Source organism: Echinops telfairi, unplaced genomic scaffold (assembly GCF_000313985.2).
Source record: "Echinops telfairi isolate 266 unplaced genomic scaffold, ASM31398v2 ScPeMD7_7472;HRSCAF=8510, whole genome shotgun sequence".
Classification (NCBI taxonomy): Eukaryota; Metazoa; Chordata; class Mammalia; order Afrosoricida; family Tenrecidae; genus Echinops; species Echinops telfairi.
This window is the reverse complement of record NW_022111376.1, coordinates 5,238,713-5,262,389: the sequence shown is the minus strand read 5'-3', so window position 1 is coordinate 5,262,389 and position 23,677 is coordinate 5,238,713. Positions and strand designations below refer to the sequence as shown.

At 44.3% G+C, this 23,677-nt stretch overlaps 1 protein-coding gene across 1 annotated transcript in view; it reads left to right on the top strand.

Moving 5' to 3' along the window:
* The window catches only part of MTM1 (myotubularin 1), a 122,212-nt gene that overhangs the window by 87,319 nt on the left and 11,216 nt on the right, over positions 1 to 23,677 (top strand). Inside the window, exons 7-11 of the mRNA XM_004715602.2 lie at positions 5,033 to 5,116; positions 7,214 to 7,363; positions 13,364 to 13,552; positions 18,475 to 18,660; positions 22,253 to 22,459. Coding sequence (XP_004715659.1) covers positions 5,033 to 5,116; positions 7,214 to 7,363; positions 13,364 to 13,552; positions 18,475 to 18,660; positions 22,253 to 22,459 — 816 coding nt within the window. The remainder of the gene's footprint in view (positions 1 to 5,032; positions 5,117 to 7,213; positions 7,364 to 13,363; positions 13,553 to 18,474; positions 18,661 to 22,252; positions 22,460 to 23,677) is intronic.

The window sequence follows — 23,677 nt, the reverse complement described above, 5'->3', positions numbered from 1 at the left end:
CAGGATGTGCTCCAGTCTCTCCTCCTCCCCCGTCATCTGCTCCTGTGTGCTCTGGTCAGATATATCCTCCCGAAGCTGCAGATTCAGTGCCATCCTTTGAGATACATTCTTCTTAGGGGAGGGGTATTTTCCTTATTTTAAAGCTTGCTTTTTATAATAACATCTTGGGGTTCTATTGAGAGCTTATATTTTTAGATGCTGACATAGTTCTCTAATTCTTAAAGCGAAACAAAATTAAGCATTTAAATATCTGAAAAGTCAGTTCCAGTACACTGAACTTTACAAATGCTCAGCCTCGATTCTTCTGGAATGTGTGCTTAAAATAGAGCCAAGCAGTTTATAGAAAAGTTTGTCTATAAGGAAATGTAAGACCAACGCCAAGAGGTAATGCTTTCAAAGAAACGTTTTCATGTAATTGCCAACAAATGCACTCGGGTGCCTAAAATGTTGCTTTATGCCCTTGGTCTTTCAACCCACGTTTCTAATGCAGTGTTTCCCAGAGTGGCTGATGTCCCCACCCCCTCTGTTGGGCACTGAAACAACACCAGGTGCTGCAAAAACAGATACCTACAATTTATGCTGATTTGTGAGCTATCCTACAAATGATTTTAACTGCTTGGCTGGGGGAGGGTGACTTTTTTTTTTCTTCAAAAGGGGGAAGAAGTCTCAAAGTTTTGGAACCCATGCCGGAATGCAAACATTAGGTGCATTGTCATGTGTTTTAGGACTCAGACTTTTCAGCTCTTGTGTGTTTTATCATTTTCCTAAAAGAGCTGCATCTCAGGGCTGGCTCTCAGCATCAAGAGCTAGTTGGCAGCTGTCCTGTAGTGTCCCAGAATTCTCCTGGACAGGTTTGAGTTCACTGACTGTGTACCTGGCATCATCCAGAATGTGAAATGGCGCTTTCGAAGAGATTTTCTGAGTAAGGCCACCTGGCACGTAGCAACTGTGGAGACGCTGTCTCATTTTCACGGTAAAAGGACAGCATGTTTTGAATGTTGCTTGTGTTTGGAGGCCTCGGAAATCTAATGTATGAAGCGAATTACAGAGCTCATTTTGCTATCTCTCATGCCAACATCGCTTTCCTCTGATGATAACTTCCTGAACCTCAGTTACACTCCCGGCCACTTTTGTAGGAGATACCCGAGAGCATGCAGAGCACAAAAGGGGCTGCTGTCCATAGTAGTGGCTGAGAAACAGGATGGTACAAATCAGAATGGTGGTTGGTAGCATTTTTTGCAGAGGAGGGATTTGCTGGAAGTGTTTAGCAATACTATTTTTAAAGAACAGAAAAGAAATAAAGAAACCCACCATATTACACTTCCCAGGACTTGTACAATTAGATTATATTCACTTGAGCTTCATGAGACAGATGTAAATAAATAAAACTCAACAACAACAAACTCCAAAACTCCCTGCCATTGAGTTGAAGCTGTGTTGAAATCAAACTTGAACAAATTCGAACTTCTCAAGTCAGTGCCAGTGTAGCCCTGTATGCCAAGCCACCTTCAGCTATAATTGAGCTAATAGTTGGCATTCTGCCCTACTAAGTTGGCACCTTTGCCCGATACTGACCTGTGTAGTGTCGGTCAAATTTTCTTCAGGGTGATGCTCCATCCCAAAGCTAATGTTTATGGCTATATTTGACTGTTCTTTTCACCCAAAGTCCTTGGCCTTTAAATTCTACTTCCGTTCACAGGACTTGCTTCTTTCACCACTGGTACTGAATAATTCAGTATTGCTGTGGCTTGCATGTCATGCTGGAGCCTCCATACTTGGTCAGCCAGGCCAGCATGCCATGCATCCCCTGGAGAGTGGAGGCCAGCTGCGGGCTTAGGAAAGTGAAGACAGTCTGCAGAGCATGTTCTCCCTCCATTAGCCCCTTGCCATTCAAATGGAGACACCTACTGGTGTCTCCAGAAATTGTGATCTATTCTTCAATGCTGGCAGATAACAGAAAGGAAATGGGTGGAGAGGCAGCTACTTGGAAGAAAAGAGCCCAGACAAAGTGCTTCGTGGAAGAAATGTGTAGGGGTTTTATGGGCTTCACATTTTGATATGTGTTCTGCCTACCATGGGTCAGTTTATTTGTTCCAGTTGCTGGGGAGACAGGCTATAAGCAAAACAAGTACCAACCTCTTGGAGCCCACAGTTTAGGGGAAGGGGACAATGGGGGTCTAGCAGTAAACAAATAAGTGAACATGTATTATGTCAAATGTCCAGAAACGGCAGGAAAATAAATGGGAAGGGGGGTACTGGGTGTCGTTGTGGGGGAAGAGGCTTTTTTTCTGTAAGGTTTTAGAGAAGGGTTCATTGATTGCAGTTGCATTTAGCAGAGATCTTCAAGAAGCAAGGAAATCATACCATGTAGATGAAACAGCAAGTACAAACATCCTGCAACCAGTGTGCTTGGTGGGTTTGGGGAGTGGCAAGGAAGGCCAGTGTGGCTCGAATGGAGTGAGCAAGAAAAAGAAGCAGAAACGCAACAGGGAACATGACCAGTTCGCAAACTGTGAAGTAGGCCATTGGGAGGCTTTCAGCTTTGACTCCAAGCAAGGGGAAACTTCAGGAGGTGTGACAATCACTTGTCTCAGTTGGGACAATATTTATCTGATGAGGTCATTGAAATTATCCAAGAAAAAGATACTATAAGCGTGGACCTGGGTGGAAACTCCGAGTCTCAGGGTAGAATATACTAGAAGGATAGAGTTGTCCTTTTCTGATGTGGGGAAGACCAGGAGGAGCTGGATTGATTAGAGGGGGTCAAGAGTTTGGTTTGGGATGAGTGTGTTTCAAAGCTCCGGAGATGCCAACGTTAGGCAGGGGCCTAGTTCCCTGCTGCTGCTACAACAGAGACTGGTGAACTTAGGAAACTCATTTATTTTCTCCTCTTGTGGTTAGGTGTCCTCGAGTTGGTTCCAACTCACAGGGACGCTATACAACAGAATGAAACCCTGCCCAGTTCTGTGACATCTTCATAATTATTCTGTTTCAGCCCATCCATTGTTGCTAGGAGACCTGGTGGTGGAGTGGCTATACATGGGGCTGTGAGTCACATGGTTGGCGGTTCAAAGCCACCAGCAGCTCTGAAGGAGAAAGACGGGGCTCTCTACTCCTGTAAGCAGTTACAGTCTCGGAAACCCACAGAGGGTCACCATGAGTCAGCATTGACTTGATGGCAGTTTGGTTTTTTATTTCAGTTTATCCATTGTTGTCCACCCATCTCCCTGCAAATCTTCCTCTTTTGTTCTGAAGCTCTACGGAGCATGATGTCCTTGTTCAGTGGCTGATCCCTCCTGACATGTCCAAAGAACTTGAGACAAAGTCTTACCACCTTAGCTTCCAAGGAACATCCTGGCTGTGCTTCTGTCCACACAGATTTGTTGTTGTTTTGGCTATCCTTGTTAAGTTCACTGTTCTTCAGCAACACAATAATTCAAATACATCAGTTTTTCTTCGTCTTCTTTATCCAGTGTCCAACTTTCACGTGCATATGAGGCAATTATAAATACCATGGCTTGGGTGAAAGATTTTATTTTGCTTGAGTCCACAATCAGTGCTGTGGAAGCAGCAGTAAAGATCAAGAGACGTGTTGCATTAGGTAAATCTGCTGCATAAGACCCCTTTAGAGGGTTGAAAAGCAAAGAAGTTACTTTGGGACTAAAGATATGCCTGACCCAAACCATGGTATTTTCAGTTGCCTCCTATGCATGTGAAAGTTGGATATTGCATACGGAAGACTGAAGAAGAATCCATGCGTTTAGATTATGGTGCTGGTGAAGACTATTGAAAGTACCGTGGACTGCTAAAAGTACAAATTTGTCTTGGGAGAAGTACAACCAGAGTGCTCCTTAGAGGCAAGGATGATGAGACTTCGTCTCATGTATTTTGGATATGTTTTCAGGAGAGACCATTCCTGAAGAATGACACTGTGCTTGGTAAAATAAAGTAACATGACAACAAAAAAAGCTGAAGACCCTCAACAAGACAGATTGACACAGTGACTGCACCAGTGAGCTCAAACACAATTGTGAGGAAGGTGCAGGACTGGGCAGTGTTTCGTTTTGTTGTGCAGAGGGTTGCTATTCGTCAGAATGGACAACATTGTACCTAACAAGAATGTATCTCAACAAATTTAACTCAAGACACCCCCACGCTAATCCTGCTTCATTCACATAACAGACGCCACCCATTCCCAAATGAGACTATAACCATGGGCATATAGGTTAGCATTTCCAACATTTATTTGGGTGAGGGTGAGGGGGTACAATTCAATTCATAACAGGAAGCCTGGAGGTGTTGTAAACTCTTGGATATCCATGTTTGAAGTTCAGAGAGTGATCCTGGAGTGAGAGTTATGTAGGAGTAACAAGATGACTGGTATTTGAAGCCAGAGCATTTCTCAAAAATGAGCGAGGAGAAGGGACAGGCAAGGCCTAAGTCCTGTCATTTCAAGTCCAGGGTGTGGTTTCAGCGTTCACAGAGAACAGCTAATGAAGAGTTTTCCTGATGCCCTGTCCATTTGTTGGTAGATAACTATTTCATTTTCCCTTTTGAGATAGCAGTACTATTGAAGGCTAAGCCTTTCCTGCCTTTTCTCTCCTGTTTAGTGGCTTTTATCTGATCTATTGATGCTTTTAGAGTACTTGCTTAGAATTGGTCCACGTGGCTTATGGGAACCTTCATTTTGAAAGAAAAAGACAACAATGCTCACTCTCTTTTAAATTGGTGGGCATTTTCTGGTCTAGAAATCAGATTTTTGTGGAGTGCCACTTAAGATAAACTGAAAAAGAGGATTGTAGCCATAGAAATGTGGCATTTCAAGAGTATCCTGTTCTTACTCATGATAAAAGTTCATGAAGTACTAGTCTGGATCTTCCAGTTGTTTCTTTGTTGAAGACTTAGTTTGGGCTATGGACGGCATGGCCAATAAATTTGGTAACATTTATTTTGTGACACACCAAAGGACGAACTGTCAGTAGACATTTAGTTTCTTCATGTTGAACTTTACTTTTGTGTGTTCTTTCTCTAGCCATTGTTTGCATTTTTAAATGAAGAGAAGTTTAACGTGGATGGATGGATGGTTTATAATCCTGTGGAAGAATACAGACGGCAGGTAAGTTGATTGGTATGGTGGGTTACCAACCTGTCTCGTGACAATGTGTTGTTGGTCATGCTCTTGGTAAGTTTCTTTTTAATGGCAGTGCTAATATCCACATTTGTATAATATAGCTTATTCTATCAGTAGTTATTACTATAGTGCTCTGCAATTCAAGCTACATTGGAGGTTATGTGGCTAAATTATTTTCCCTGCCCCATATATGAAGACCATCCATTATGTATTATTTATGAAATTAATGAACTAGTTTGGGTCTAGGAAAAGTCTAACCTTTTTAGGAGTTGCTGTTGCTGTTTCTTTGTATATTTAGGAATTTACTACTAGGCATTAGATCTCAATTATAGTCACCCCGGTTTTGCAGATTCAAATGAATTTCTTGTTCCTGTAATGATTTCTAGGACAGTTTTGATGAATGTCTATTATGGTGCCCTTCACTGCTCTGCTATAGACATGTCACGGACATGCATGCTTGTTTGTAAAGGCAGGAGAGTTCGTATAATGGACAGAGGCCTCTTGTAGCATTTATGTGAAGAAGAGCCAATACATGTCACATAGCCCGAACTACAATTTTTCCTCTGAGATAACCAAATCTGTAGGGTAGCTCAAGAGTTCTGTGACGGAAATCTTCATTCTCATTCTACCAAACCCTAAACACAATTGGAGAATTTGGTCAAATGCACTTTGAGAACCAAACTAAGCCCAGCTGCTTTATATGAAAAAGCAGTGGATCTGAAGTAAAATTAGAGAACCTTACACTTGAGAAGGACTTCTAGCCACCACCTCTACCATCAGGCACAGGGATAGATTTCTTAACCTTGACCAATGATGTGTGTGTGTTCATTAGCTGATTTGACACTGAAATTTGGGTGGGGAGCTTAGTTCTAGGACATATGAAATACAGTATGTCCTATTGCAGCTAAGCTTTCAAAGACTGTGCCTGCCTCTCATTTGAATGATCTCTGTTCTGGACCAACTATTGAGGTGGAAGAAGGAACATTAAAACATTGTATGCATGTTTGGGCATGGTCTGTAGCATTATATATTAAAATAGCTTGGGGACTGTTATCGACAGTATTAAAATTCGTTGAGTTCAATGCTTCTAGCCTGAAACCAAGCAGTTCCTGGGTGTAAGATTGCATGCATATGTGAACTGTCAAAGGTTTTCTGTTCTAGACTGCCATTATATTCAATCTTTTTTTCTTGTAACTTTCTGATGGGACTTATAACTCTAATTGGACTCAGCATCAGACTCAACATCTGTTTGGTCCGTTGGTCCGTGGGCTATAGGGCCAGACCTAAAGAAAAGGTACAATGTCTGTCCCCAAAGCAAACAGCCACATAGCTCACTGTGTGTGTGTATTTGTGTATTTGTGCGTGTGGGGAGAGGATATTCCACCACCTCTGGATACAATTTTGGGGTAGATGATGGTAGGATGGGAGTGACCTTCCTTGTCTCCCTGTTATGCTAGCAGTCAGCTTAGAATGCAAATGACTGTAATTCTCACACAACCTATAGGGCAGTGCATCTCAAATGACTTTATTGAAAAGACTCATAGGAGGTGGCGAAATGAGCCTCCCCAGAGGGAGTTTCCCTGCTTCCCCTCTGTGACTTTCCTCCCTCATGAGCTTAGTCTCTTCCTACTTGGGAGCAGAAGGAAACAGTCACTTGGTTTGGGTGGGGAGCAGAAGTTCCCCGATCTCTTTGTCACTCTCAAGTAGACAATTAAGATTGCCCAATTTGCTCTGCTTTGGGATGGGTGCGGGGGAGGAAGGGAGGTGTGCGTGGGCGGAGGGGGTGGACTTGGAGTATTATACATCTGTATTATACAAGTAGCACAGAGTATTTTGACATGAATCAGAGGGAGACCTCAAATTCCAGAGACTCTGTTTACACCAGAGAGCTCAGGACTGAAAAAGCAGCTGTGTTTTGTCTTGTGGTCTTCTGTTGTCTTGATGAGTGTTTTGGCTCGCTTCTGACACATCATGGTCACTGGTCGGCCTCCACCACCCTGTGGTCGGGAAGACGTATGCAAAGAGCGCCAGCTCCCAAGGCGAGGCCTACAGCACTGACTGGGACTTGCTTTTCTCCTGCAGGGCTTGCCCAATCACTATTGGAGAATCTCTTTTATTAATAAGTGCTATGAACTCTGCGACACTTACCCTGCTCTTCTGGTGGTTCCGTACCGTGCCTCAGATGATGATCTCCGGAGAGTAGCCACGTTTCGGTCCCGAAATCGAATTCCAGTGAGTACCTCGATTAGCACCAATCTACCAGTGGGTCTTTTCCGACCTAAAGACACTCACTAGTCAAGTCCTTCCGAGAAGCACTGTTGGGCGATTTCAGCCCAGCAACTCAGCATCAAGTGCTTTCTGAGTGCAAAGCACTACGCCAAATGAGAAGTGAAGCAAGTTAAGGGCAGAGAATGAGCACTCGTGCGAGAGGGGGGCAGTGATGCTGTGAGGCATAAACCAGGTCAGCGACCTGGATGGCAGGCAGGCAGGCAGGCAGGAAGGACAGGGTCTTGGTCAGTCGGTCGGTTTCATCTTTGTAGCACAGTGTCGAACATCTCCATTGGCTCTCAGTAAATGTCGATGAATCACCCTTGAACAAGCACAGTGCCGGCTTGCCCTTTTGCTCCCCGTGATCCAAGATTAACTTGACTACTTGGCTCTGTCACAGTTGCAGGCTCCGTGCATACCATGAGCAAGTGTGGCTTCCTCCTGACAGGCTAGTGGGATGTCACAGAGCCCAATCCATTAAGATAGAATGTCACTTTGCCTTTAACTCTCAAGCCCTGTCATTTTTGCCCTTTGAAAGGGGTTTCATTGGAAACTTTCCTCTACTACCTGCCTAATTGTTAGGGACTACTTGTTAGGTACTAGTTCTCTACTTGTTAGTATCAGCTCAGATCCTCGTGATACTTGGAAGTCTGTTCCTTAGCTTGTGCTATCAGAAGACAGTACTGATGAGGGCCAGGTTATAAATTCACCCCTTCTGTGCACTGCTGGGACCAGCTCTTCGGTGCCACAGCCCCAGACTCCACTCTCTGCCCAGGCCAGCTGCCTTCCTAAGGCCTGCCTTGCCCATGCGGAGAACTGGGCTCTAGTAATGTGGCTCTGTTTTCTTTACTCCGGCACTCTGTTACTATTTATTGAGTGTTGTATCACATACATGTGTGTAAGAGGGCACAGTAGTGAGCATGCACTGAGAGAATTTCATGGGATTTGGGGAGGGAGAGGCAGTGAGTCAAATGGGCCAACTCCCCAGTGCACAGTCTGCCATCTGATCAAGAGTCCACTGCAGCATGAAAGGAACACTTCACTCCTCCCTCGCTTAGCCCTTTAACAATCCCCTCCCACTGTGCCGGCAGCCAATGTGCGCTTCTTTTCATAAAAACCACTACGATGGCCATCATCACCTCTGTGTCTGATCGGTTCTTAGATATTATTTAGAACGATAATAGGCTCTTTCCATGATGCTTACTAATCAGGCTGTTGGCTAACCCTATCAAAGGTTTGCTTACCCAGAACACGTATGTGCCTTAATTATAACATGGATAACCTATGATATTCAGTTGTTTTTTAAGGCCTTCTACCAATGCAAACAGTGTTGATAAGAAAGCAAGCATGAAATCTGGCTAGACCAGAGGATGTACATTGGCACAGATAGCAACTTGAAACATGGGGAATCCAGGACAGATGACTCCTTCAGGACCAGTGGTGAGAGGGGCGAGGCCTGGAGGGTGAAGGGAATGTGGGGTAGAAGGGGGGAACCAATTACAAGAATCTAAGTATAGCCTCCTCCCTGGGGGATGGACAGCAGAGAAGAGGGCAGAGGGAGACGTCGGACAGTGTAACTTATGACAAAACTATAACAATTTGTGAATTATGAAGGGTTCATGAGGGAGGGGGCAGGGGAGAGGGAGGGGGAAAATGAGCAAATGACATTAAGGGCTAAAGTAGAGGGCAAATGTTTTGAGATTGATGAGGACAACAAATGGACATATGTGCTTGACTCAGTGGATGTATGTATGGACTGTGATAAGAATTGTACGAGCCCTCAATAAAATAATTTTTTTTTAAATAGAAAGAAAACATGAATGTTCTTTTGTACATAGACAAAAGATAAAACTATCATTAGGGAATGAAGTAACCGAAGTGCATTCATAGTTCCAGTGATGGCCACATCTACGCCTTTGCTCTGAAACAAGTTGGGCTTCATTTTATGGAAGGAAGTCTTGGACATAAGAGGAAATCATCCTGTTTCAGACAATTTTGAAAACACCAATAAGGAGAATGAAGGCTGCCACCTAGTGTGCGCCACTGTGTACAATTTTGCCTCTCATCACCTCCCATCATCTTTTACTGCGTTTATTTGAGCAAAAGTATAGTTAGTCTGTATTAACATCTGATCATCTTGTTTTCCAACTGATTAATAGCTAATAAAAACACTTTGTACATTCACAGCTATGATCTGCTCACCTGCCAGGGCATAGACATACCGTGATTCATGCTGTCCATTTTCCACTGTGAACCCTAACAGTTCTATTTCCTCCTTTACATTGTGTAACTCTAGTAAAAGTATCTCTAACAAATGTTTGCCAAGTCCGGAAGTTTTGGGTTTTTCTTAATCGGTTTATTGAGGACTTTTACAGCTCTTGCCACAATCCATACATACGTCCATTGTGTCAAGCACATTTGTACATATGTTGCCATCATCATTTTCAAAGCATTTTCTTTCTACTTGAGCCCTTGATATCAGCTTCTCATTTCCCCCTCCCCCACATACCCTTGATAATTTATAAATTTATATCCCCCCCCCCCATGCCTTACACCGACTGCTGTCTCCCTTCACCCACTGTTCTGTTGCCCATCCCCCTAGGAAGGGGTTATATGTAGATCATTGTGATCGATTTCCCACCACCCCCGTTCCCCTTCCCTTGCTGGTATCTCTATTCTCATTATTGGTCCTGAGGGGTTTATCTGTCCTGGATTCCCTGTGTTTCCAGCTCTTATTTGTAGCAATGTGCATACTCTGGTCTAGGCAGATTTGTAAGGTAGAATTGAGGTCGTGATAGTGGGGGGGGGTGGGGGGGGGGGAGGAAGCATTAAAGAACTAGAGGAAAGTTGTATGTTTCAACAGTGCTATACTGCACCCTGACTGGCTCGTCTATTCCTTGTGACGCTTCTGTAAGGGAATGTCCAATTGTCTACATATGGGCTTTGAGTCTCCACTCTGCAGTCCCCTCGTTCACATTGATATGATCTTTTTGTTCTGGGTCTTTGATGCCTGATACCTGTTCCCATCGACACCTCATGTTCACACAGGCTGGTGTGCTTCTTCCATGTGGGCTTTGTTGCTTCTCAGCTAGATGGCTGCTTGTTTATATTCAAGCCTTTGAGACCCCAGGTGCTATATCTTTTGATAGCCGGGCATCATCAGCTTTCTTCACCACATTTGCTCATGCACCCATTTTGTCTTCAGCGATCGTGTCGGGAAGCTGAGCATCACAGAATGATGGATTATTAGAACAAAGTGTTCTTGATTGAGGGAGTACTTGAGTTGAGGCCCAATGCTTATCTGCTACCTTAATACTTAACGTATAAATATATGTACATAGATCTATTTCCGTATCATTATATATAAACATATTTACATATGTTCATGCCTGTATTTAGACCTCTATAGATGTCCTTTGCTTCCTAGTTCTTTCCTCTATTTCCTTTTACTTTTCTTTTGTTCCACTATCATGTTCCGCCTTCATTCTGGTTTCAGTAATTCCTCGTGGTTACATTGCCCTTGATTAAATCCCACCAGGCATCCTGTGTTCTTCTCTCCATCAACTTTAGTTCACTTGTTGTTCCCTTGTTCCTGGGTTGGTTTACACACCCCCTTATTTCCTCCCACCTCCCCCTCTCCCGTACCCCCCTGGAACCGTAGGTCCCGTTGTTTTCTCCTCCGAATTGCTTATCCCACCTCTCTTATGTAGACATGCAGAGACAATAATAAGCTCAAACACAATACAAAGCCAAACAAGACAACAAAGGAAGACAAAACAACAACAACAACAAAAGTAACCACTGACAAAAAAGGAAAAGCCTATAAGTAGGTCGAGGTCTGTTTTTTGACCTTTAGGTGTGTTTTCCAGTGGAGTCTGGTGGGGTGCCACACTCTGTCCCCAAAGTCTATTTTTGGTATTCCCTGGGGACTTCATTGCTTTGCTTCCCCGTTGCATGCCTTTAGTGTTTCTCCCCAGTGTGATGGAGTTAGATCGTGCACAATTCCTGCACTGTGTCTCCAGTGTTGTCCTCCATCAAGCTATGGGTCAGTGTGGGATGTCATGTCTCGTGGTGAGGCCGGCCCTATGGTCCTCTCTGTGCATTGGCTGCCCTGAGCAGGAATATCATCCTCAGGGCTTGGTGAGCCAGGATGTGTTCCACTCTCCTTTCCTCTTCATTTGCTCCTGTGTGTGCTCTGATCAGACATGCCCTTCTCCCCAAGCTGTAGCTTCAGTGCTGTCCTCTGAAGTGCATTATTCTGGGGAGGTGGGGGGCGGTCCACATAAGTTGGGACTGGGGCTGGCCCCGCAGACCACTCTATTGGTTCCCTGCTACATGCTGGTATGTTGTATTCACATCTTGGTGCACCGGGTTGAAGCCTGGTCTGTCTCTTTCTTTTGTGTGGAGACATAAACAATACCCTCTTCTTGGGTGGGTTAGTGCCCTACTCCCTCCCTACCCATGTCTTTTTTTCCCTTTTCCCCTCCTTTTTAGTTGGCTGCCCTATTTATCCCTGGATTGGGTTTGTCCCCTGCCATAGTACCTGGACCTCCCCCCAGGAATGTATCCATAGGTGTTTTGTTTTTTTTTACATGAGCCATTCGGTCAGATTGGTTTTATATATCATGTTGTGCATCATCCCTCCTATTTGCTTCTAAATTATTCCATTGACAGAAACTCAGTGTCCCCTAAGCTGAAAGCCTCCCTGCCCTGCGCCGTCCCTGGCAACCCTTAGTAAACCACCATTCCCCTGGTGGTGGGAGTTGGTGCTAAGTAGATACTGACGCCTGGTGAGCCCATGTGTGCAGGGCAGAACTGAACTCTTGGGTCTTGCATCTTTGGCTTTTATGAGTAGTGCCATGGTGAGCATTTTTTTGTGGCTAAATCTTAATTATTTATGGCTTCTAGATATTAACACTAAGGATCCCTGGTGGTGTGATGATTATGTGTTGGACTGCTGACTGCACAGTCAGCAGTTCAGAATCATCAACCACTCCATGGAAGAAAGATAAGATTTCTACTTCTTCAAAAGAGTTATAGTCTCAGAAACCCACCGGGGCAGTTTCATTCTGCCCTATTGAGTCACTGTGACAATCATTTGCAGATACTGACTGTAATAAGACTAGGTGCTCTGAAATTGTGCAGTAAGAAGAGTGTGCTAAAGCACATTAAAACACTCAAAGTAATGGATGCTGTCAAATATTATTGAGTTCGTGAGGTTGCGTGTTAACTAACACCTAAGGTTCAAGGCTAGAGACAGGCAGAGCAGCCCCCTAACTCTGAAGCCCACATTGCCTGTTGTGCTTCGCTTCTCTGGCTCCCTTTCCACATACAGAACTGGGCAGCCAGGCTTCCATATGTTAGCACTGTGGGTGAAGTAAGCAGATTGAGTCCAAGGTGAGGCTTGATGAGTTGTCCAATGAGCCAGTGTCTACGTTTCTTGTTGCTCTGCTATAGACTCTGGCAGCTCTCCTTGCTGTTTGAGATCGTTTTGGTCCCCCTTCCTCCCACCCCATGTTCGATTGTAGAACTGAGGCTGTTGGGAAAATGACCCTGTCAATATGAATTGGTGTCATGGGAAACATTACTGTACCAGAAATTGTTTCTTTGGATTCTTCCTTTTGGTTAAAGCAGTTTCTGCATGACAATACATTTTAGTGCCAGCTATATAATTAAAATCCTATCAGGAGCTTTCCGTTTCCTGGAGGTGACAGAACTTATTTTTTAGGTAACCATTTCATTTCCTTCAGATGTGGTGCTAATTAAGAAAAGAAAAACTCGTGACGCCATTGTTATTTGAACTGTTTCTGCGTAATGATAACTGTTCATTGTGTGTTTCTGGGTACACACACAGTGAAGTGACAGGTGAACAAAATGTAATCCATTTCCTCAGAATTTCTAGTGCTTTCCTTCTCAGAGCTTGTAGTTCTTTTCTTGAGCCTTGATTTCTTGATCTGACCACAGGTGCTGTCGTGGATCCATCCTGAAAACAAGACCGTCATCGTGCGCTGCAGCCAGCCTCTGGTCGGTATGAGTGGTAAACGGAACAAGGACGACGAGAAGTATCTGGATGTTATCAGGGAGACGAATCGACAAATTTCCAAACTCACCATCTATGATGCAAGGCCCAATGTAAATGCAGTGGCCAACAAGGTGAGTGCACTTCATGACCCCGAAGGTGTGTGGTGTTTGCCATGGTCAGTCAACATATTGTTTGAATGTAATACTTCAGCATGGTTTCGGTGAGAAGAAATACTTCGTTTAAATGGATAGTCATTTTTCATCATTTTCCACTTAACCATGTTAAAATCATGAATGTGGATCCTTCCCAAAGTACTCCCTCCCCTTTACCCATACAGACTCATATGCATGTATTCTCATTTATCTCAGAGAGTTCAAGAAAGAAATAGTGCCAAGTCTATGAGGTTTCCAAGCTCATTGCTTTAAATTCTCTCTGTCTCTCTCACACATACATGCACACACAAAGGTGTGCTGTTAACATTTTCAGAGCACTCTGCCTCCATTGCTAGCTTTGTCTGTTGAAGCAGAATCCAAATGCACTTAAACTTGATTGGGGTCCAGCATGGCACGCATGGACTAATGATGTGAAACTTCACTACCTTGCTTATAGGGTGTTCCGTCCCTGTCAGGGACTAACTGAAAAGAGACTTTCAGTCTGTAGGAAGGGGTTGGTGAAGAGGCAGATGCCAGCCAGACCTAGAAGCAAAATCTCTGATGTAAAAACACAGGCAATTGTTTGTTACAGATGAAGAAGTAAGCATAAGTCATCCCATGGTTCCCGTGCTTATTGGGTGAGCCTACCGTGGATCCCCACAACTGGGTGGTTGTGGTGCCCTGCCTACCCCCAACAGGTGCTTCCAACACAAAATGGCCCTGGACCGATAAGCTCTGGACACTCGGCTTCTCGCCGGTAGTTTTTCATCACTCAACATTATGCTTGGTGTGCCTGTCACCACAGGCCACCCCAGCCCCGCACGCAGATTGATGCTTTCTGGACTGAGTAGGCTCAGCTTCATCATCCTTCAGACTTCCCCTGTGCTCAGTCACTTGGCAGCTTCAGGTATTCCAAACAGAAAGCAAGGACCTGAGCAAGACCACTGGACTGGGGCTGCATACGCAGACCTTGTGCCAGCATGCACATGCGTGTTTGGAAGTCTCTGGGGGGGGGGGTTGTCAGTTCTCCATGAGCTACTTATGGCTGACTCATCATGTACATTTAACGTGGGGGAGCCTTCCCATCCACATGCCCTTAGACCAATTCTTTCATACCCCACTAGGTCTCTGTTCAGCTCAGGACAATGATTTTGAAATTAATAGGAAAGCAATCAGGAAGCTCATTCCATCAGTAGCTTAGGAATTTCTACTGAAAACTAGAGATGAAATCCTAAATCTAAATTTCTTCTTGGATGAGCCTCCAGTTTAGATGTCGCTGTTCCCATTCGCCTTCATATGTATCTCAGAGTTGAACACCTGTACAAAAATATAGTTTCCATGTATGTGTGGCTTCAAGTAGAAGGGCTAGAATGTTAAAAGTGCAGGGTTTAGTCAGGAGTATTTGAAAAGATAAAATGTACAAACCGATGACCTTAATCACGGGACCCCTCCAGCCCATCGTCATAGTGGTGGGATTCTTGAATGCCTTTCTGACGCTCCAGAGATGAGCCTCTCTTCCCGTTTCTCTAAGATCAAAGGGAAGGAAATTGAAGAGCAAGTTGAGACCTTCAACCTTCCCTGTGTCATTCTTTCAAAGCCACCTCTGGCTATCCCTTCCCCAGCCATCTATATCCATAGCAACAGGCTGATGGCCTTTTCCCCAGCTTCTGCTCCGGAGCCTGCGCTGTTCTTGTTTTGCTGAAGAAAGGAAAACTGAAAAAGAAGACTTCACAACTTCTCAGAAATTGCGAGAGTGGCCTTTGAGGAATTCCATCTGTACTCCACGAATTACTTCGCCCCTGCTGCCTATGATCTCTGTGGACTTAACATCTCCCTTGTGGTGATTTAGAAATACCCCCAGATCGCACAAAGCTGTACCACCCCATTTCAGACCCAATGAACTAAACCCAGGTGGGGGCATGGTCCAGGACCAAGGCACTTCTGTTTCGCAGCAGTGCAGGGTCAGGAATCAAAACAGCCTGCTGCTTATGCCTAGTTTTGCTAGAACCTTTGCAAATGAATCTGAAATGCCCCTTTCCCTTTATTTTTGCCACTTCTCATTTTCAGTTCTTTGTAAAAGCGACTCCAGTGTCAAGGAATCTCTTTGAAGATCACCATGATCATTTGCAAGCCACTTGGGTAGAGAAGCAGGTCATTGTCTAGGGGGAGGCTGGGGTGTGTCAGTGCTGGCCCTCCTACGCTTCTGCCTGTAGTTTACCCAGATAGAAGTAGGTAAGCATTGGACTGCTCATCGCAAAGTTGGTGGTTCAAACCCACCAGAGGCTCCACTGGAGAAAGATGAGGCAGTCTGTTTCCATGGAGATTCACAGACTCAGAGACCTTACGGAATAGTTGAGCTCTGTCCTATAGGGTTGCCATGAGTTGGAGTTGACCTCATAAGAGGACTCTAGACAGTTAACCAGCAATGGGGAGAGGACACCTTTGTCCGTTTACTTTTTAGCTACTAAACGGAGAAGATGCGAAGCATTTGAATCACAGCATTGACAAAGAATACTGAATATCTCTTGGACTGGGGAAGAATGAACAAATCTGTTTTGTAAGAATACAGCCAGAGTGCTCCTTTTAAGTCAAAATGGCAGGACTCTCTCTTACGTACTTTGGACATGTTAGCAAGAGACGCCAGTCTCTGGAGAGGGATGTCACACCTGGTAAAATGGAGGGCCGTCAAAAAAGAGGGTGACTTTGACAAGATGGAGTGACACAGTGACTGCATCAATGGGCTCAAACATACAGTTGTGAGGATGGCATTGTGTTGTACACAGGGCCATTATGAGTCAAGAATCAACTCGATGACACCTAACAACTTCAAGCGGAGTCCTGGTGGTGCAGAGGTTAACCACTCTCCCCTCCGTCAGTCCACAGGAGAAAGAAGTGAGAATCTGCTTCCATAAAGATGTACAGTCACGGGAAACTTCCTGGGGCAGCTCTGTTCTGTCCTGGAAGGTGGCTGTGAGTCAGAATCAGCACCATAACATTGGATTTGCTTTTCTTTTGTTTTGCGGTTGCCAGAAACTTTAAAAATAGAAGTTCATTATGACTATTTACTAATCACAGATGCTACCTGGAACAAGCTGTGAAGAAGCATTCCTACTTAAATCTCTCACTGCCATCGAGTCCATGCTGACTCATAGCAACTACCCCACTCCCCACCCCCGTGAGTTTCTGAGGTTGTAACTATTTACAGAAGTAGCAAGCCCAGTCTTTCTCCCAAGGAGCACTAGTGGTTTCAAACTGCCGATCATGAGGCTTGATTGCAGCCTCAAGTGTAACCACTACATCACCAGGGCTCCTAGTAAAGAAACATTCCCACTTAAAAACGTAAGCAAAATTGACTCCTTTTTCTTGCCTGGAGTCTCTGACTCCCAAGGCCTCTGGCTGAGCCACGTCTCTAGCTAGGAAGTTCTGAGGAGCCGGCTCTCTGCCATGTTCCTCCAACCCAAAGCAAGCCCACAGTTGCTTGTGCACTCCTGGCGGTCGGAAACAGCTGACTGCCATGCTAGTGTATCCAGCTAGGGCAGTGGTTCTCAACCTTCCTAATGCTGTGACCCTTTAAAACAGTTCCTCATGTTGTGGTGACACCCCGCCCCCCGCCCGAACCATAAAATTATTTTTGTTGCTACTCCATAACTGTCATTTTGCTACTATTATGAATCGGGCGACTCCTGTGAAAGGATAGTTCGACCCCCAAAGGGGTCGCAACCCACAAGTTGAGAACCGCTGAGCTAGGGACTTCCCCTCTGCTCTTGGGTCCCAGGCAGGTGCTTCCTTGTCCTCTCCTTCTAGGCTTCACAAGCCTCTGAGCTGTTCAACTTTGGTTCAGAGGGCATTTCACAACCCGCAACCAGAAATCAGTCAGATTCCAAAACAAAAACGTTCCTTTTCTTGTCTCCATCAAAAACGGGCTCTCTACTATATTGCAAAGGTGAAGCAAGGCTACCCTGGCTAGTTCATCCTTGTCGGCTCTGAGGTAGAGGCGACCAAAACCACTTGGTCAGCGTTTCATCTGTCCTTAGCATTTTCATAGCAGATACCATCTGAAGTCAGGACCAGGCAGGTAGTGGGACTTTGGGAGGACAGTTACATAGCATCTCTTTTCTCATTTGCAAAATGGGGGGGGGGGGCAGTAATCACTGTCTCACAGCATTGTTATAAAAGTTCGAGAAGTAAAAAGTGCAGCACCCAAAGGAAACATCTTCGGGTCCATTCATTGGTGGCTGGTGTTGGTCCTTTCATCCCGTCACAGGTCCAAGCATTTCCTAGGCTACAGAAGATGACCCTGGAGGCATAGACAGGTGCCTTGCCCTCAATCTCTTGGGGCTGAAGCCGAGCTGTGAGCCTAGGTCAGTAGCTTCCTCTAAGCCAGTGGTTCTCAACCTGTGGTTTGCAACCCCTCTGGGGATCAAACGACCCTTTCACAGGGGTCGCCTGATTCATAACAATAGCAAAATTACAGTTGTGAATTAGCAACGAAAATAATTTTATGGTTGGGGGTCACCACAACATGAACTGTATTAAAGGGTCACGGCATTAGGAAGGTTGAGAACCACTGCTGTAAGCTGTCATGCCCACGTGAAGACTGTTGCCTGAATCTGGCTGGCTTCCTCTGCACAGCAAGCATGACAGCTACCAAATCGGTGACCGATGATGACCATAGCAAAATCCCAAAGAAGAGCGAGCTAGTCCTTATAGAACCTGTGGAAAAAGAACCTGTTCCCCAGGCCCCGCCAGCCTGGCATCTGCTTCCAGCTTAGCTGATGAAGAGTGTTGCTGATAGGAAGTCATGTCAAATCAGTGGCCATGCTGAAACTGACATTTGTGCCCATGACCGATGAAATAGAAAACCCAACTCACTGTGTGTCTGTTTTTTGGTTGTTTCTTAGGCAACAGGAGGAGGATATGAAAGTGATGATGCATATCATAATGCTGAACTTTTCTTCTTGGACATTCATAATATCCATGTCATGCGGGAGTCTTTAAAAAAAGTGAAAGATATTGTTTATCCAAATGTAGAAGAATCTCACTGGTTGTCCAGTCTGGAGTCCACTCATTGGCTAGAACATATCAAGGCAAGTATCTTGTTAACTTGTTTACTGGAATGTGATGTACTTAAATTCCTTAAGTTTTCTAACCATCAGCACTGAGATACAGCATATGTGGAGAGCATATACTCTGCATCTGACACTTTGTGTTTCTTTATCATGTGCTCACCTCACCTCAAGAGTAAGGATCCCTGGTGGCACAATGGTTAGATGCTCGACTCCTAACCAAAAGGTCAGTGGTTTGAACCCAACAACTGCTCTGCAGGCGAAAGATGGGATCACTGATTTTCATAAAGATTTGCAGCTTTGGAAACCCTATGACACAGTTCTACTCTGTCTTATAGGGTCACAATGAGATGGAATCGAATTAGAGTAGTGGGTTCATTTCAAGATGACAACCAAGGAAACCATATGAGGCAGTTCAACCCTGTCCTGTAGGGTCACCATGAGTCACCATCAATCCAGTGGCATTTGGAATCGATTCAATGGCATTGCCACAATAGCAGCCAATTAAAAAGTTCACATCACCTCCAGAACATCGTGTGTTTTGTACGCATCTCTTTCCATCTTGTCAGTAGTAAATTGTTCAGTCTTTCATGGGGCTTGACTCAGGAATGGCCAATTTATTATCCCACCATTGCGAAGTCTAACCCCCATGGACCCAAATAGAGGTTGTTTGGGTTGAAAGGAAACTCAAATTGACTTATTTCAGTACTAGATTTTATGTTTGTATTTGTCCAATCCTTCATATTGATAGAGGCATAAAAAATTCTTTAGTCTTTTTAAGTCCAAGTATCTGAGGGACCCCAAAGGAATGAACACTTTTAGAAGCTATTATTAACAAGTACTGCCACCAGCAGACCGTAGAAGACTGGAGGCACTTAGATTGTGGTGCTGAAGAAGAATAGTGAAAGTGCCAGGGACAAACCAATCTATGCACATAGGAAGAAGTCAGGCCATAGGGCTCCTTCCAGGCAAGGACGGCAAGACTTCATCGTACATACTGTGGACATATTGTCAGGATAGATCAGTTCCTGGGGAAGGATATCATGTGTGGTACAGTGGAGGGGTGGTGAAAAAGAGGAGAACGGCCCTTAACCAGATGGATGGACACAGTGGCTGCAGCAATGGGCTCAGGCATAGGAACAATTGTGAGGGTGGTGCAGGCCCATGCAGTGTTTCCTTCTGGTGTGCAGAGGGTCGCTGTGGGTTGGGATCGAATCGATGGTACTTAATGACAACAACCAGCAAAACTAGCCTGTCTTTACTGGCTGAATTATTAAGATGGATTGTCTTCTAAGCAAATTTTATGTTCTAACTTGATAGGAATTTTAATTTTTGCCTGCCTGAAATTTATTTTTTCCTAATTTATCATTCTCAAAAATGAATTACAAAACAAATGACTTGTGACAACTCAGTGTTATGTCACATCCAGGACATGATCTTGGAACAGAAAAAGGATGCTAGGCTAAAACAAAAAAAATCTGAACAACATTTGGACTTTAGTTCTACATAATGTCTCAGTCCTGGATCTTCAGGTGGGATGGATGCACTGTATAGCTTATCACATTAGCTGGCCGGGGGACCAGCTCAGGGCTATGTGAAATGTCTCTTGTGCCTTCAAAACTTTCCTGCAAATGTAAAACTGCCGGAAGAAAATACTCCTTTAAAGAAAAGATTGTACACTGTGGACGATAGTTTGATGGCTCCTCATGAAGTTGCATCTAGAATTACCACAGGACCCAGCAGTTCTCTTCGTGGGTCTCGACTGCAAAGAATCGAAAGCAGAAATGAGAATAGACACCTGGACACCAATATTCATCACACTACTATTTGTAATAGTGAAATAATGAAGACAACTGAAAAGCCCAGCAACAGATGAATAAATAAGACCAAAATAATCTGTCCATACAGTGCAAGAAATGACAAAATAATAATTTATAAATTATCAGGGGTTCATGAAGGAGTGGGGAGGGAGGGGAAAATGAGGACCTGATGCTAGCGGCTTAAGTGGAGAGCAAATGGTTTGAGAATGATGAGGGTAAGCAACGTACGGATGTGTTTTACACAATTGATGTATGTATAGATTGTGATAAGAGTTGGACGAGCCCCTAATAAAATGATTTAAAAAAATCTGTCCATACACAAGATATCTCAGATGCAAGTATCCAGAGAAATGAAGTTCTGATCCAGGCAAACACACAGAGGCACTTTGAGGGAAACCATCAGGCACAGAAGGACAAAGATTGCGTGACCACACTTAAAGGAAATGCCCAGAATATGCAAACCCATAGAGACAAGAAGAAGTCATTGGTTGCCCGAGCATGAGCAAGATTGGGGGCAATGGAAGAGCCCTACAATTGAATTGTGGTGGTGGTTGCCTAACTGTGTGAATTTACTACATCTTAACTGACCAGTTCGCTGAAGATGAGTGAGTGCTAAATACTGGGTTCATCACAAAAACATATTCATAGGTGAGTTTTCTGTATACATATATTTAGCAGTATTTCTAAAGGTCACATTTGTACTAGAACGTCATCTTTAAGATAAACACACTGCCATCAAGTCAGTCTGGTGCACAGCAACCCTGTATAGGATTTCTGAGGCTGTAGATCAGTGGCTTTCAACCTTCCTCATGCTGCGACCCATTAATACAGTTCCTCACGTTGTGGTGACCCCCAACTATATTTTAGTTGCTACTTCATAGCTAATTTTGCTACTGTTATGAATCGTCATGTAAATATATGATACGCAGGATGTATTTTCATTGTTACAAATTGAACATCATTAAAGCATAGTGATTCGTCATAAAAACAGTGTGTCAAAAAAAAACAAAAAAAAAAACAGTGTGTCATTATATATTGTGAAATGTTTATTTCTAATGACAAATCAGTGAAATTTTATCTTGAAGCATGGTGTAGCATGGATAACAGTCTTCACGTGGGATATTTGTATGTGGGCATATCTGCATGTGGGCGACCCTCTTGGAGACGGATGGAGGAGTGGTGTCTCGCTTCCTAAGACCATCAGTAATATGTGTTTTCTGATGGTTTTAGGTGACCCCTGTGAAAAGGTCGTTTGACCCCCAAAGGGGTTGTGACCCACAGGTTGAGAACCACTGCTGTAGATCTTTATGGGTGCAGAGAGCACCATCTTTGTCCCAGGGCATGGTTTGTGGACTTGAACTGCCAGCCTTATGGGTGGCGTTCTAGTGCTTAACCAACAGTGCCACCAGGCCTCCTATCTTTAGGATATGCACTCCCCCCTATGTACAAGTCAAATAGAAATTTATATTTTATCAGCTCAAGGCCCGATGATGATTTCCATTGTATCCGGCCTCTGAGCTTACTCATGTGAAAATTGGTGTTAAATGCTGCCTGACTTTCTGTGTGTTTGTGCGTGTGGGTTTGAATATGTAGTTGTTGTTGTTATTAGGTACCTGTGAGTCAGTTCCAACTCAGCAACCCAATATACACTGCCACTCCTGTGTTCCAATTTCAGAAACCTTTCGTTCTAGACCTAACGCCATATTTTAAAGTACGACTATTTTTTTCCTGGCAGTAATGAAATGTCTTTTCCAATGTAAGCTTGATATCACCTCACATTTTGCTCGTTGCAGCTGGTTTTGACAGGAGCCATTCAGGTGGCCGACAAAGTGTCTTCCGGCAAGAGCTCGGTGCTGGTGCACTGCAGCGACGGCTGGGACCGCACGGCCCAGCTCACGGCCCTCGCCATGCTGATGCTGGACAGCTACTACCGGACCATCGAAGGCTTCGAGATCTTGGTCCAAAAAGAATGGATAAGTTTTGGACATAAGTTTGCATCTGTAAGTAAAGAGCAAATCTAATTTTTTGAAAATGTCAGCTCACTGCCAAAGAAGATGAGACGAGGGGTTGCTAAACCATGTGTTTATATAGAAAGAAAGAAAATCTGAGGCAGGGTCTGTAAACCACGTCATGATGGCACAAGTGTGTGGTGCCTTGGGTGTATGAAAGTCATAGCAGGAGACAGGTTTATCCATCTGTGCTCAACAGGGTTCCCTGGAGGGTGATTCCCAGTGTCTGCATAGAAATGTTTACATGGAAAGTGAACAAAAGAGAGATAGAATGACAAGTCTTTATCAGTCAACCCAAGGAAGGCTTCAAAAAGTTCATGGGGAAAATCCATTATCTTTTCAATCCATTTTTCCACAAATTTTTTGAAGCCCGTTCGTATTACAGCTATTTGAGTTGACTTGGTTTCATGAAAATACAATTTTTTTGGCGGCCTTTCATATTATCCTTTTGATTGATACTTTTAAGACTCACCTAGAGAACCTGTGAAAATTCACAGTCCTGGGTCCTCCCTCCAGAAGCCCTTTGAGTAAGCATTTTGGACACACTCCCAAGAGACCTTCAGAAAGGGGTCTGGCTGGGTAGCCCTGTTTTCCTTCCTCTCAGTTCCTTAGGAGGTTTAGATCGTGTTTTCAAGTTGAAAGATGAATCATTGTATAGGAAGTGAATAAATGAGGAGGCTTTCGTTCTTGTTTTCAAGGAAAAAATAACTAAATTTTCATTAGAATCATCACACCTTACTGACATGGTTTCCAGTCTTGACATTTCAGAATTGGCCCCTTAGCAACAGAAAGAACCCCTCTGGGGACCCCTATGGCAGGTAGTGAGAGCCTACCGTGCAGAATGGTCCAGCCACTGTCCTGCAGCTGTCTACCAGTGGACATGCACAGCCCCCTCGTGTGAAATCGTTGTAGTGCTCACACACAGTGCTCACACTTCTCGGAGCAGGTTTGATTGGGACTGTACAGGGGAGAGATTTAATTCCCGGTTCTTATATTGTGTGCCTTGCACACAGGGAACACTATAGTGCACTGGTCACTCTGGGCGTTTGAACTGCAGATTGCTGTGCTGTAGAATCACAGTTTGTGGGTTGTGTTTACATGTCTGGGGAGCCCTGGTACCATAGCAGTTACAAACGGCTGCTAGCCACCCTCTGTTACAATGTCCCATAATCATTAGGATATGGGCAGCCTTAAATCCTGTCAACAGTT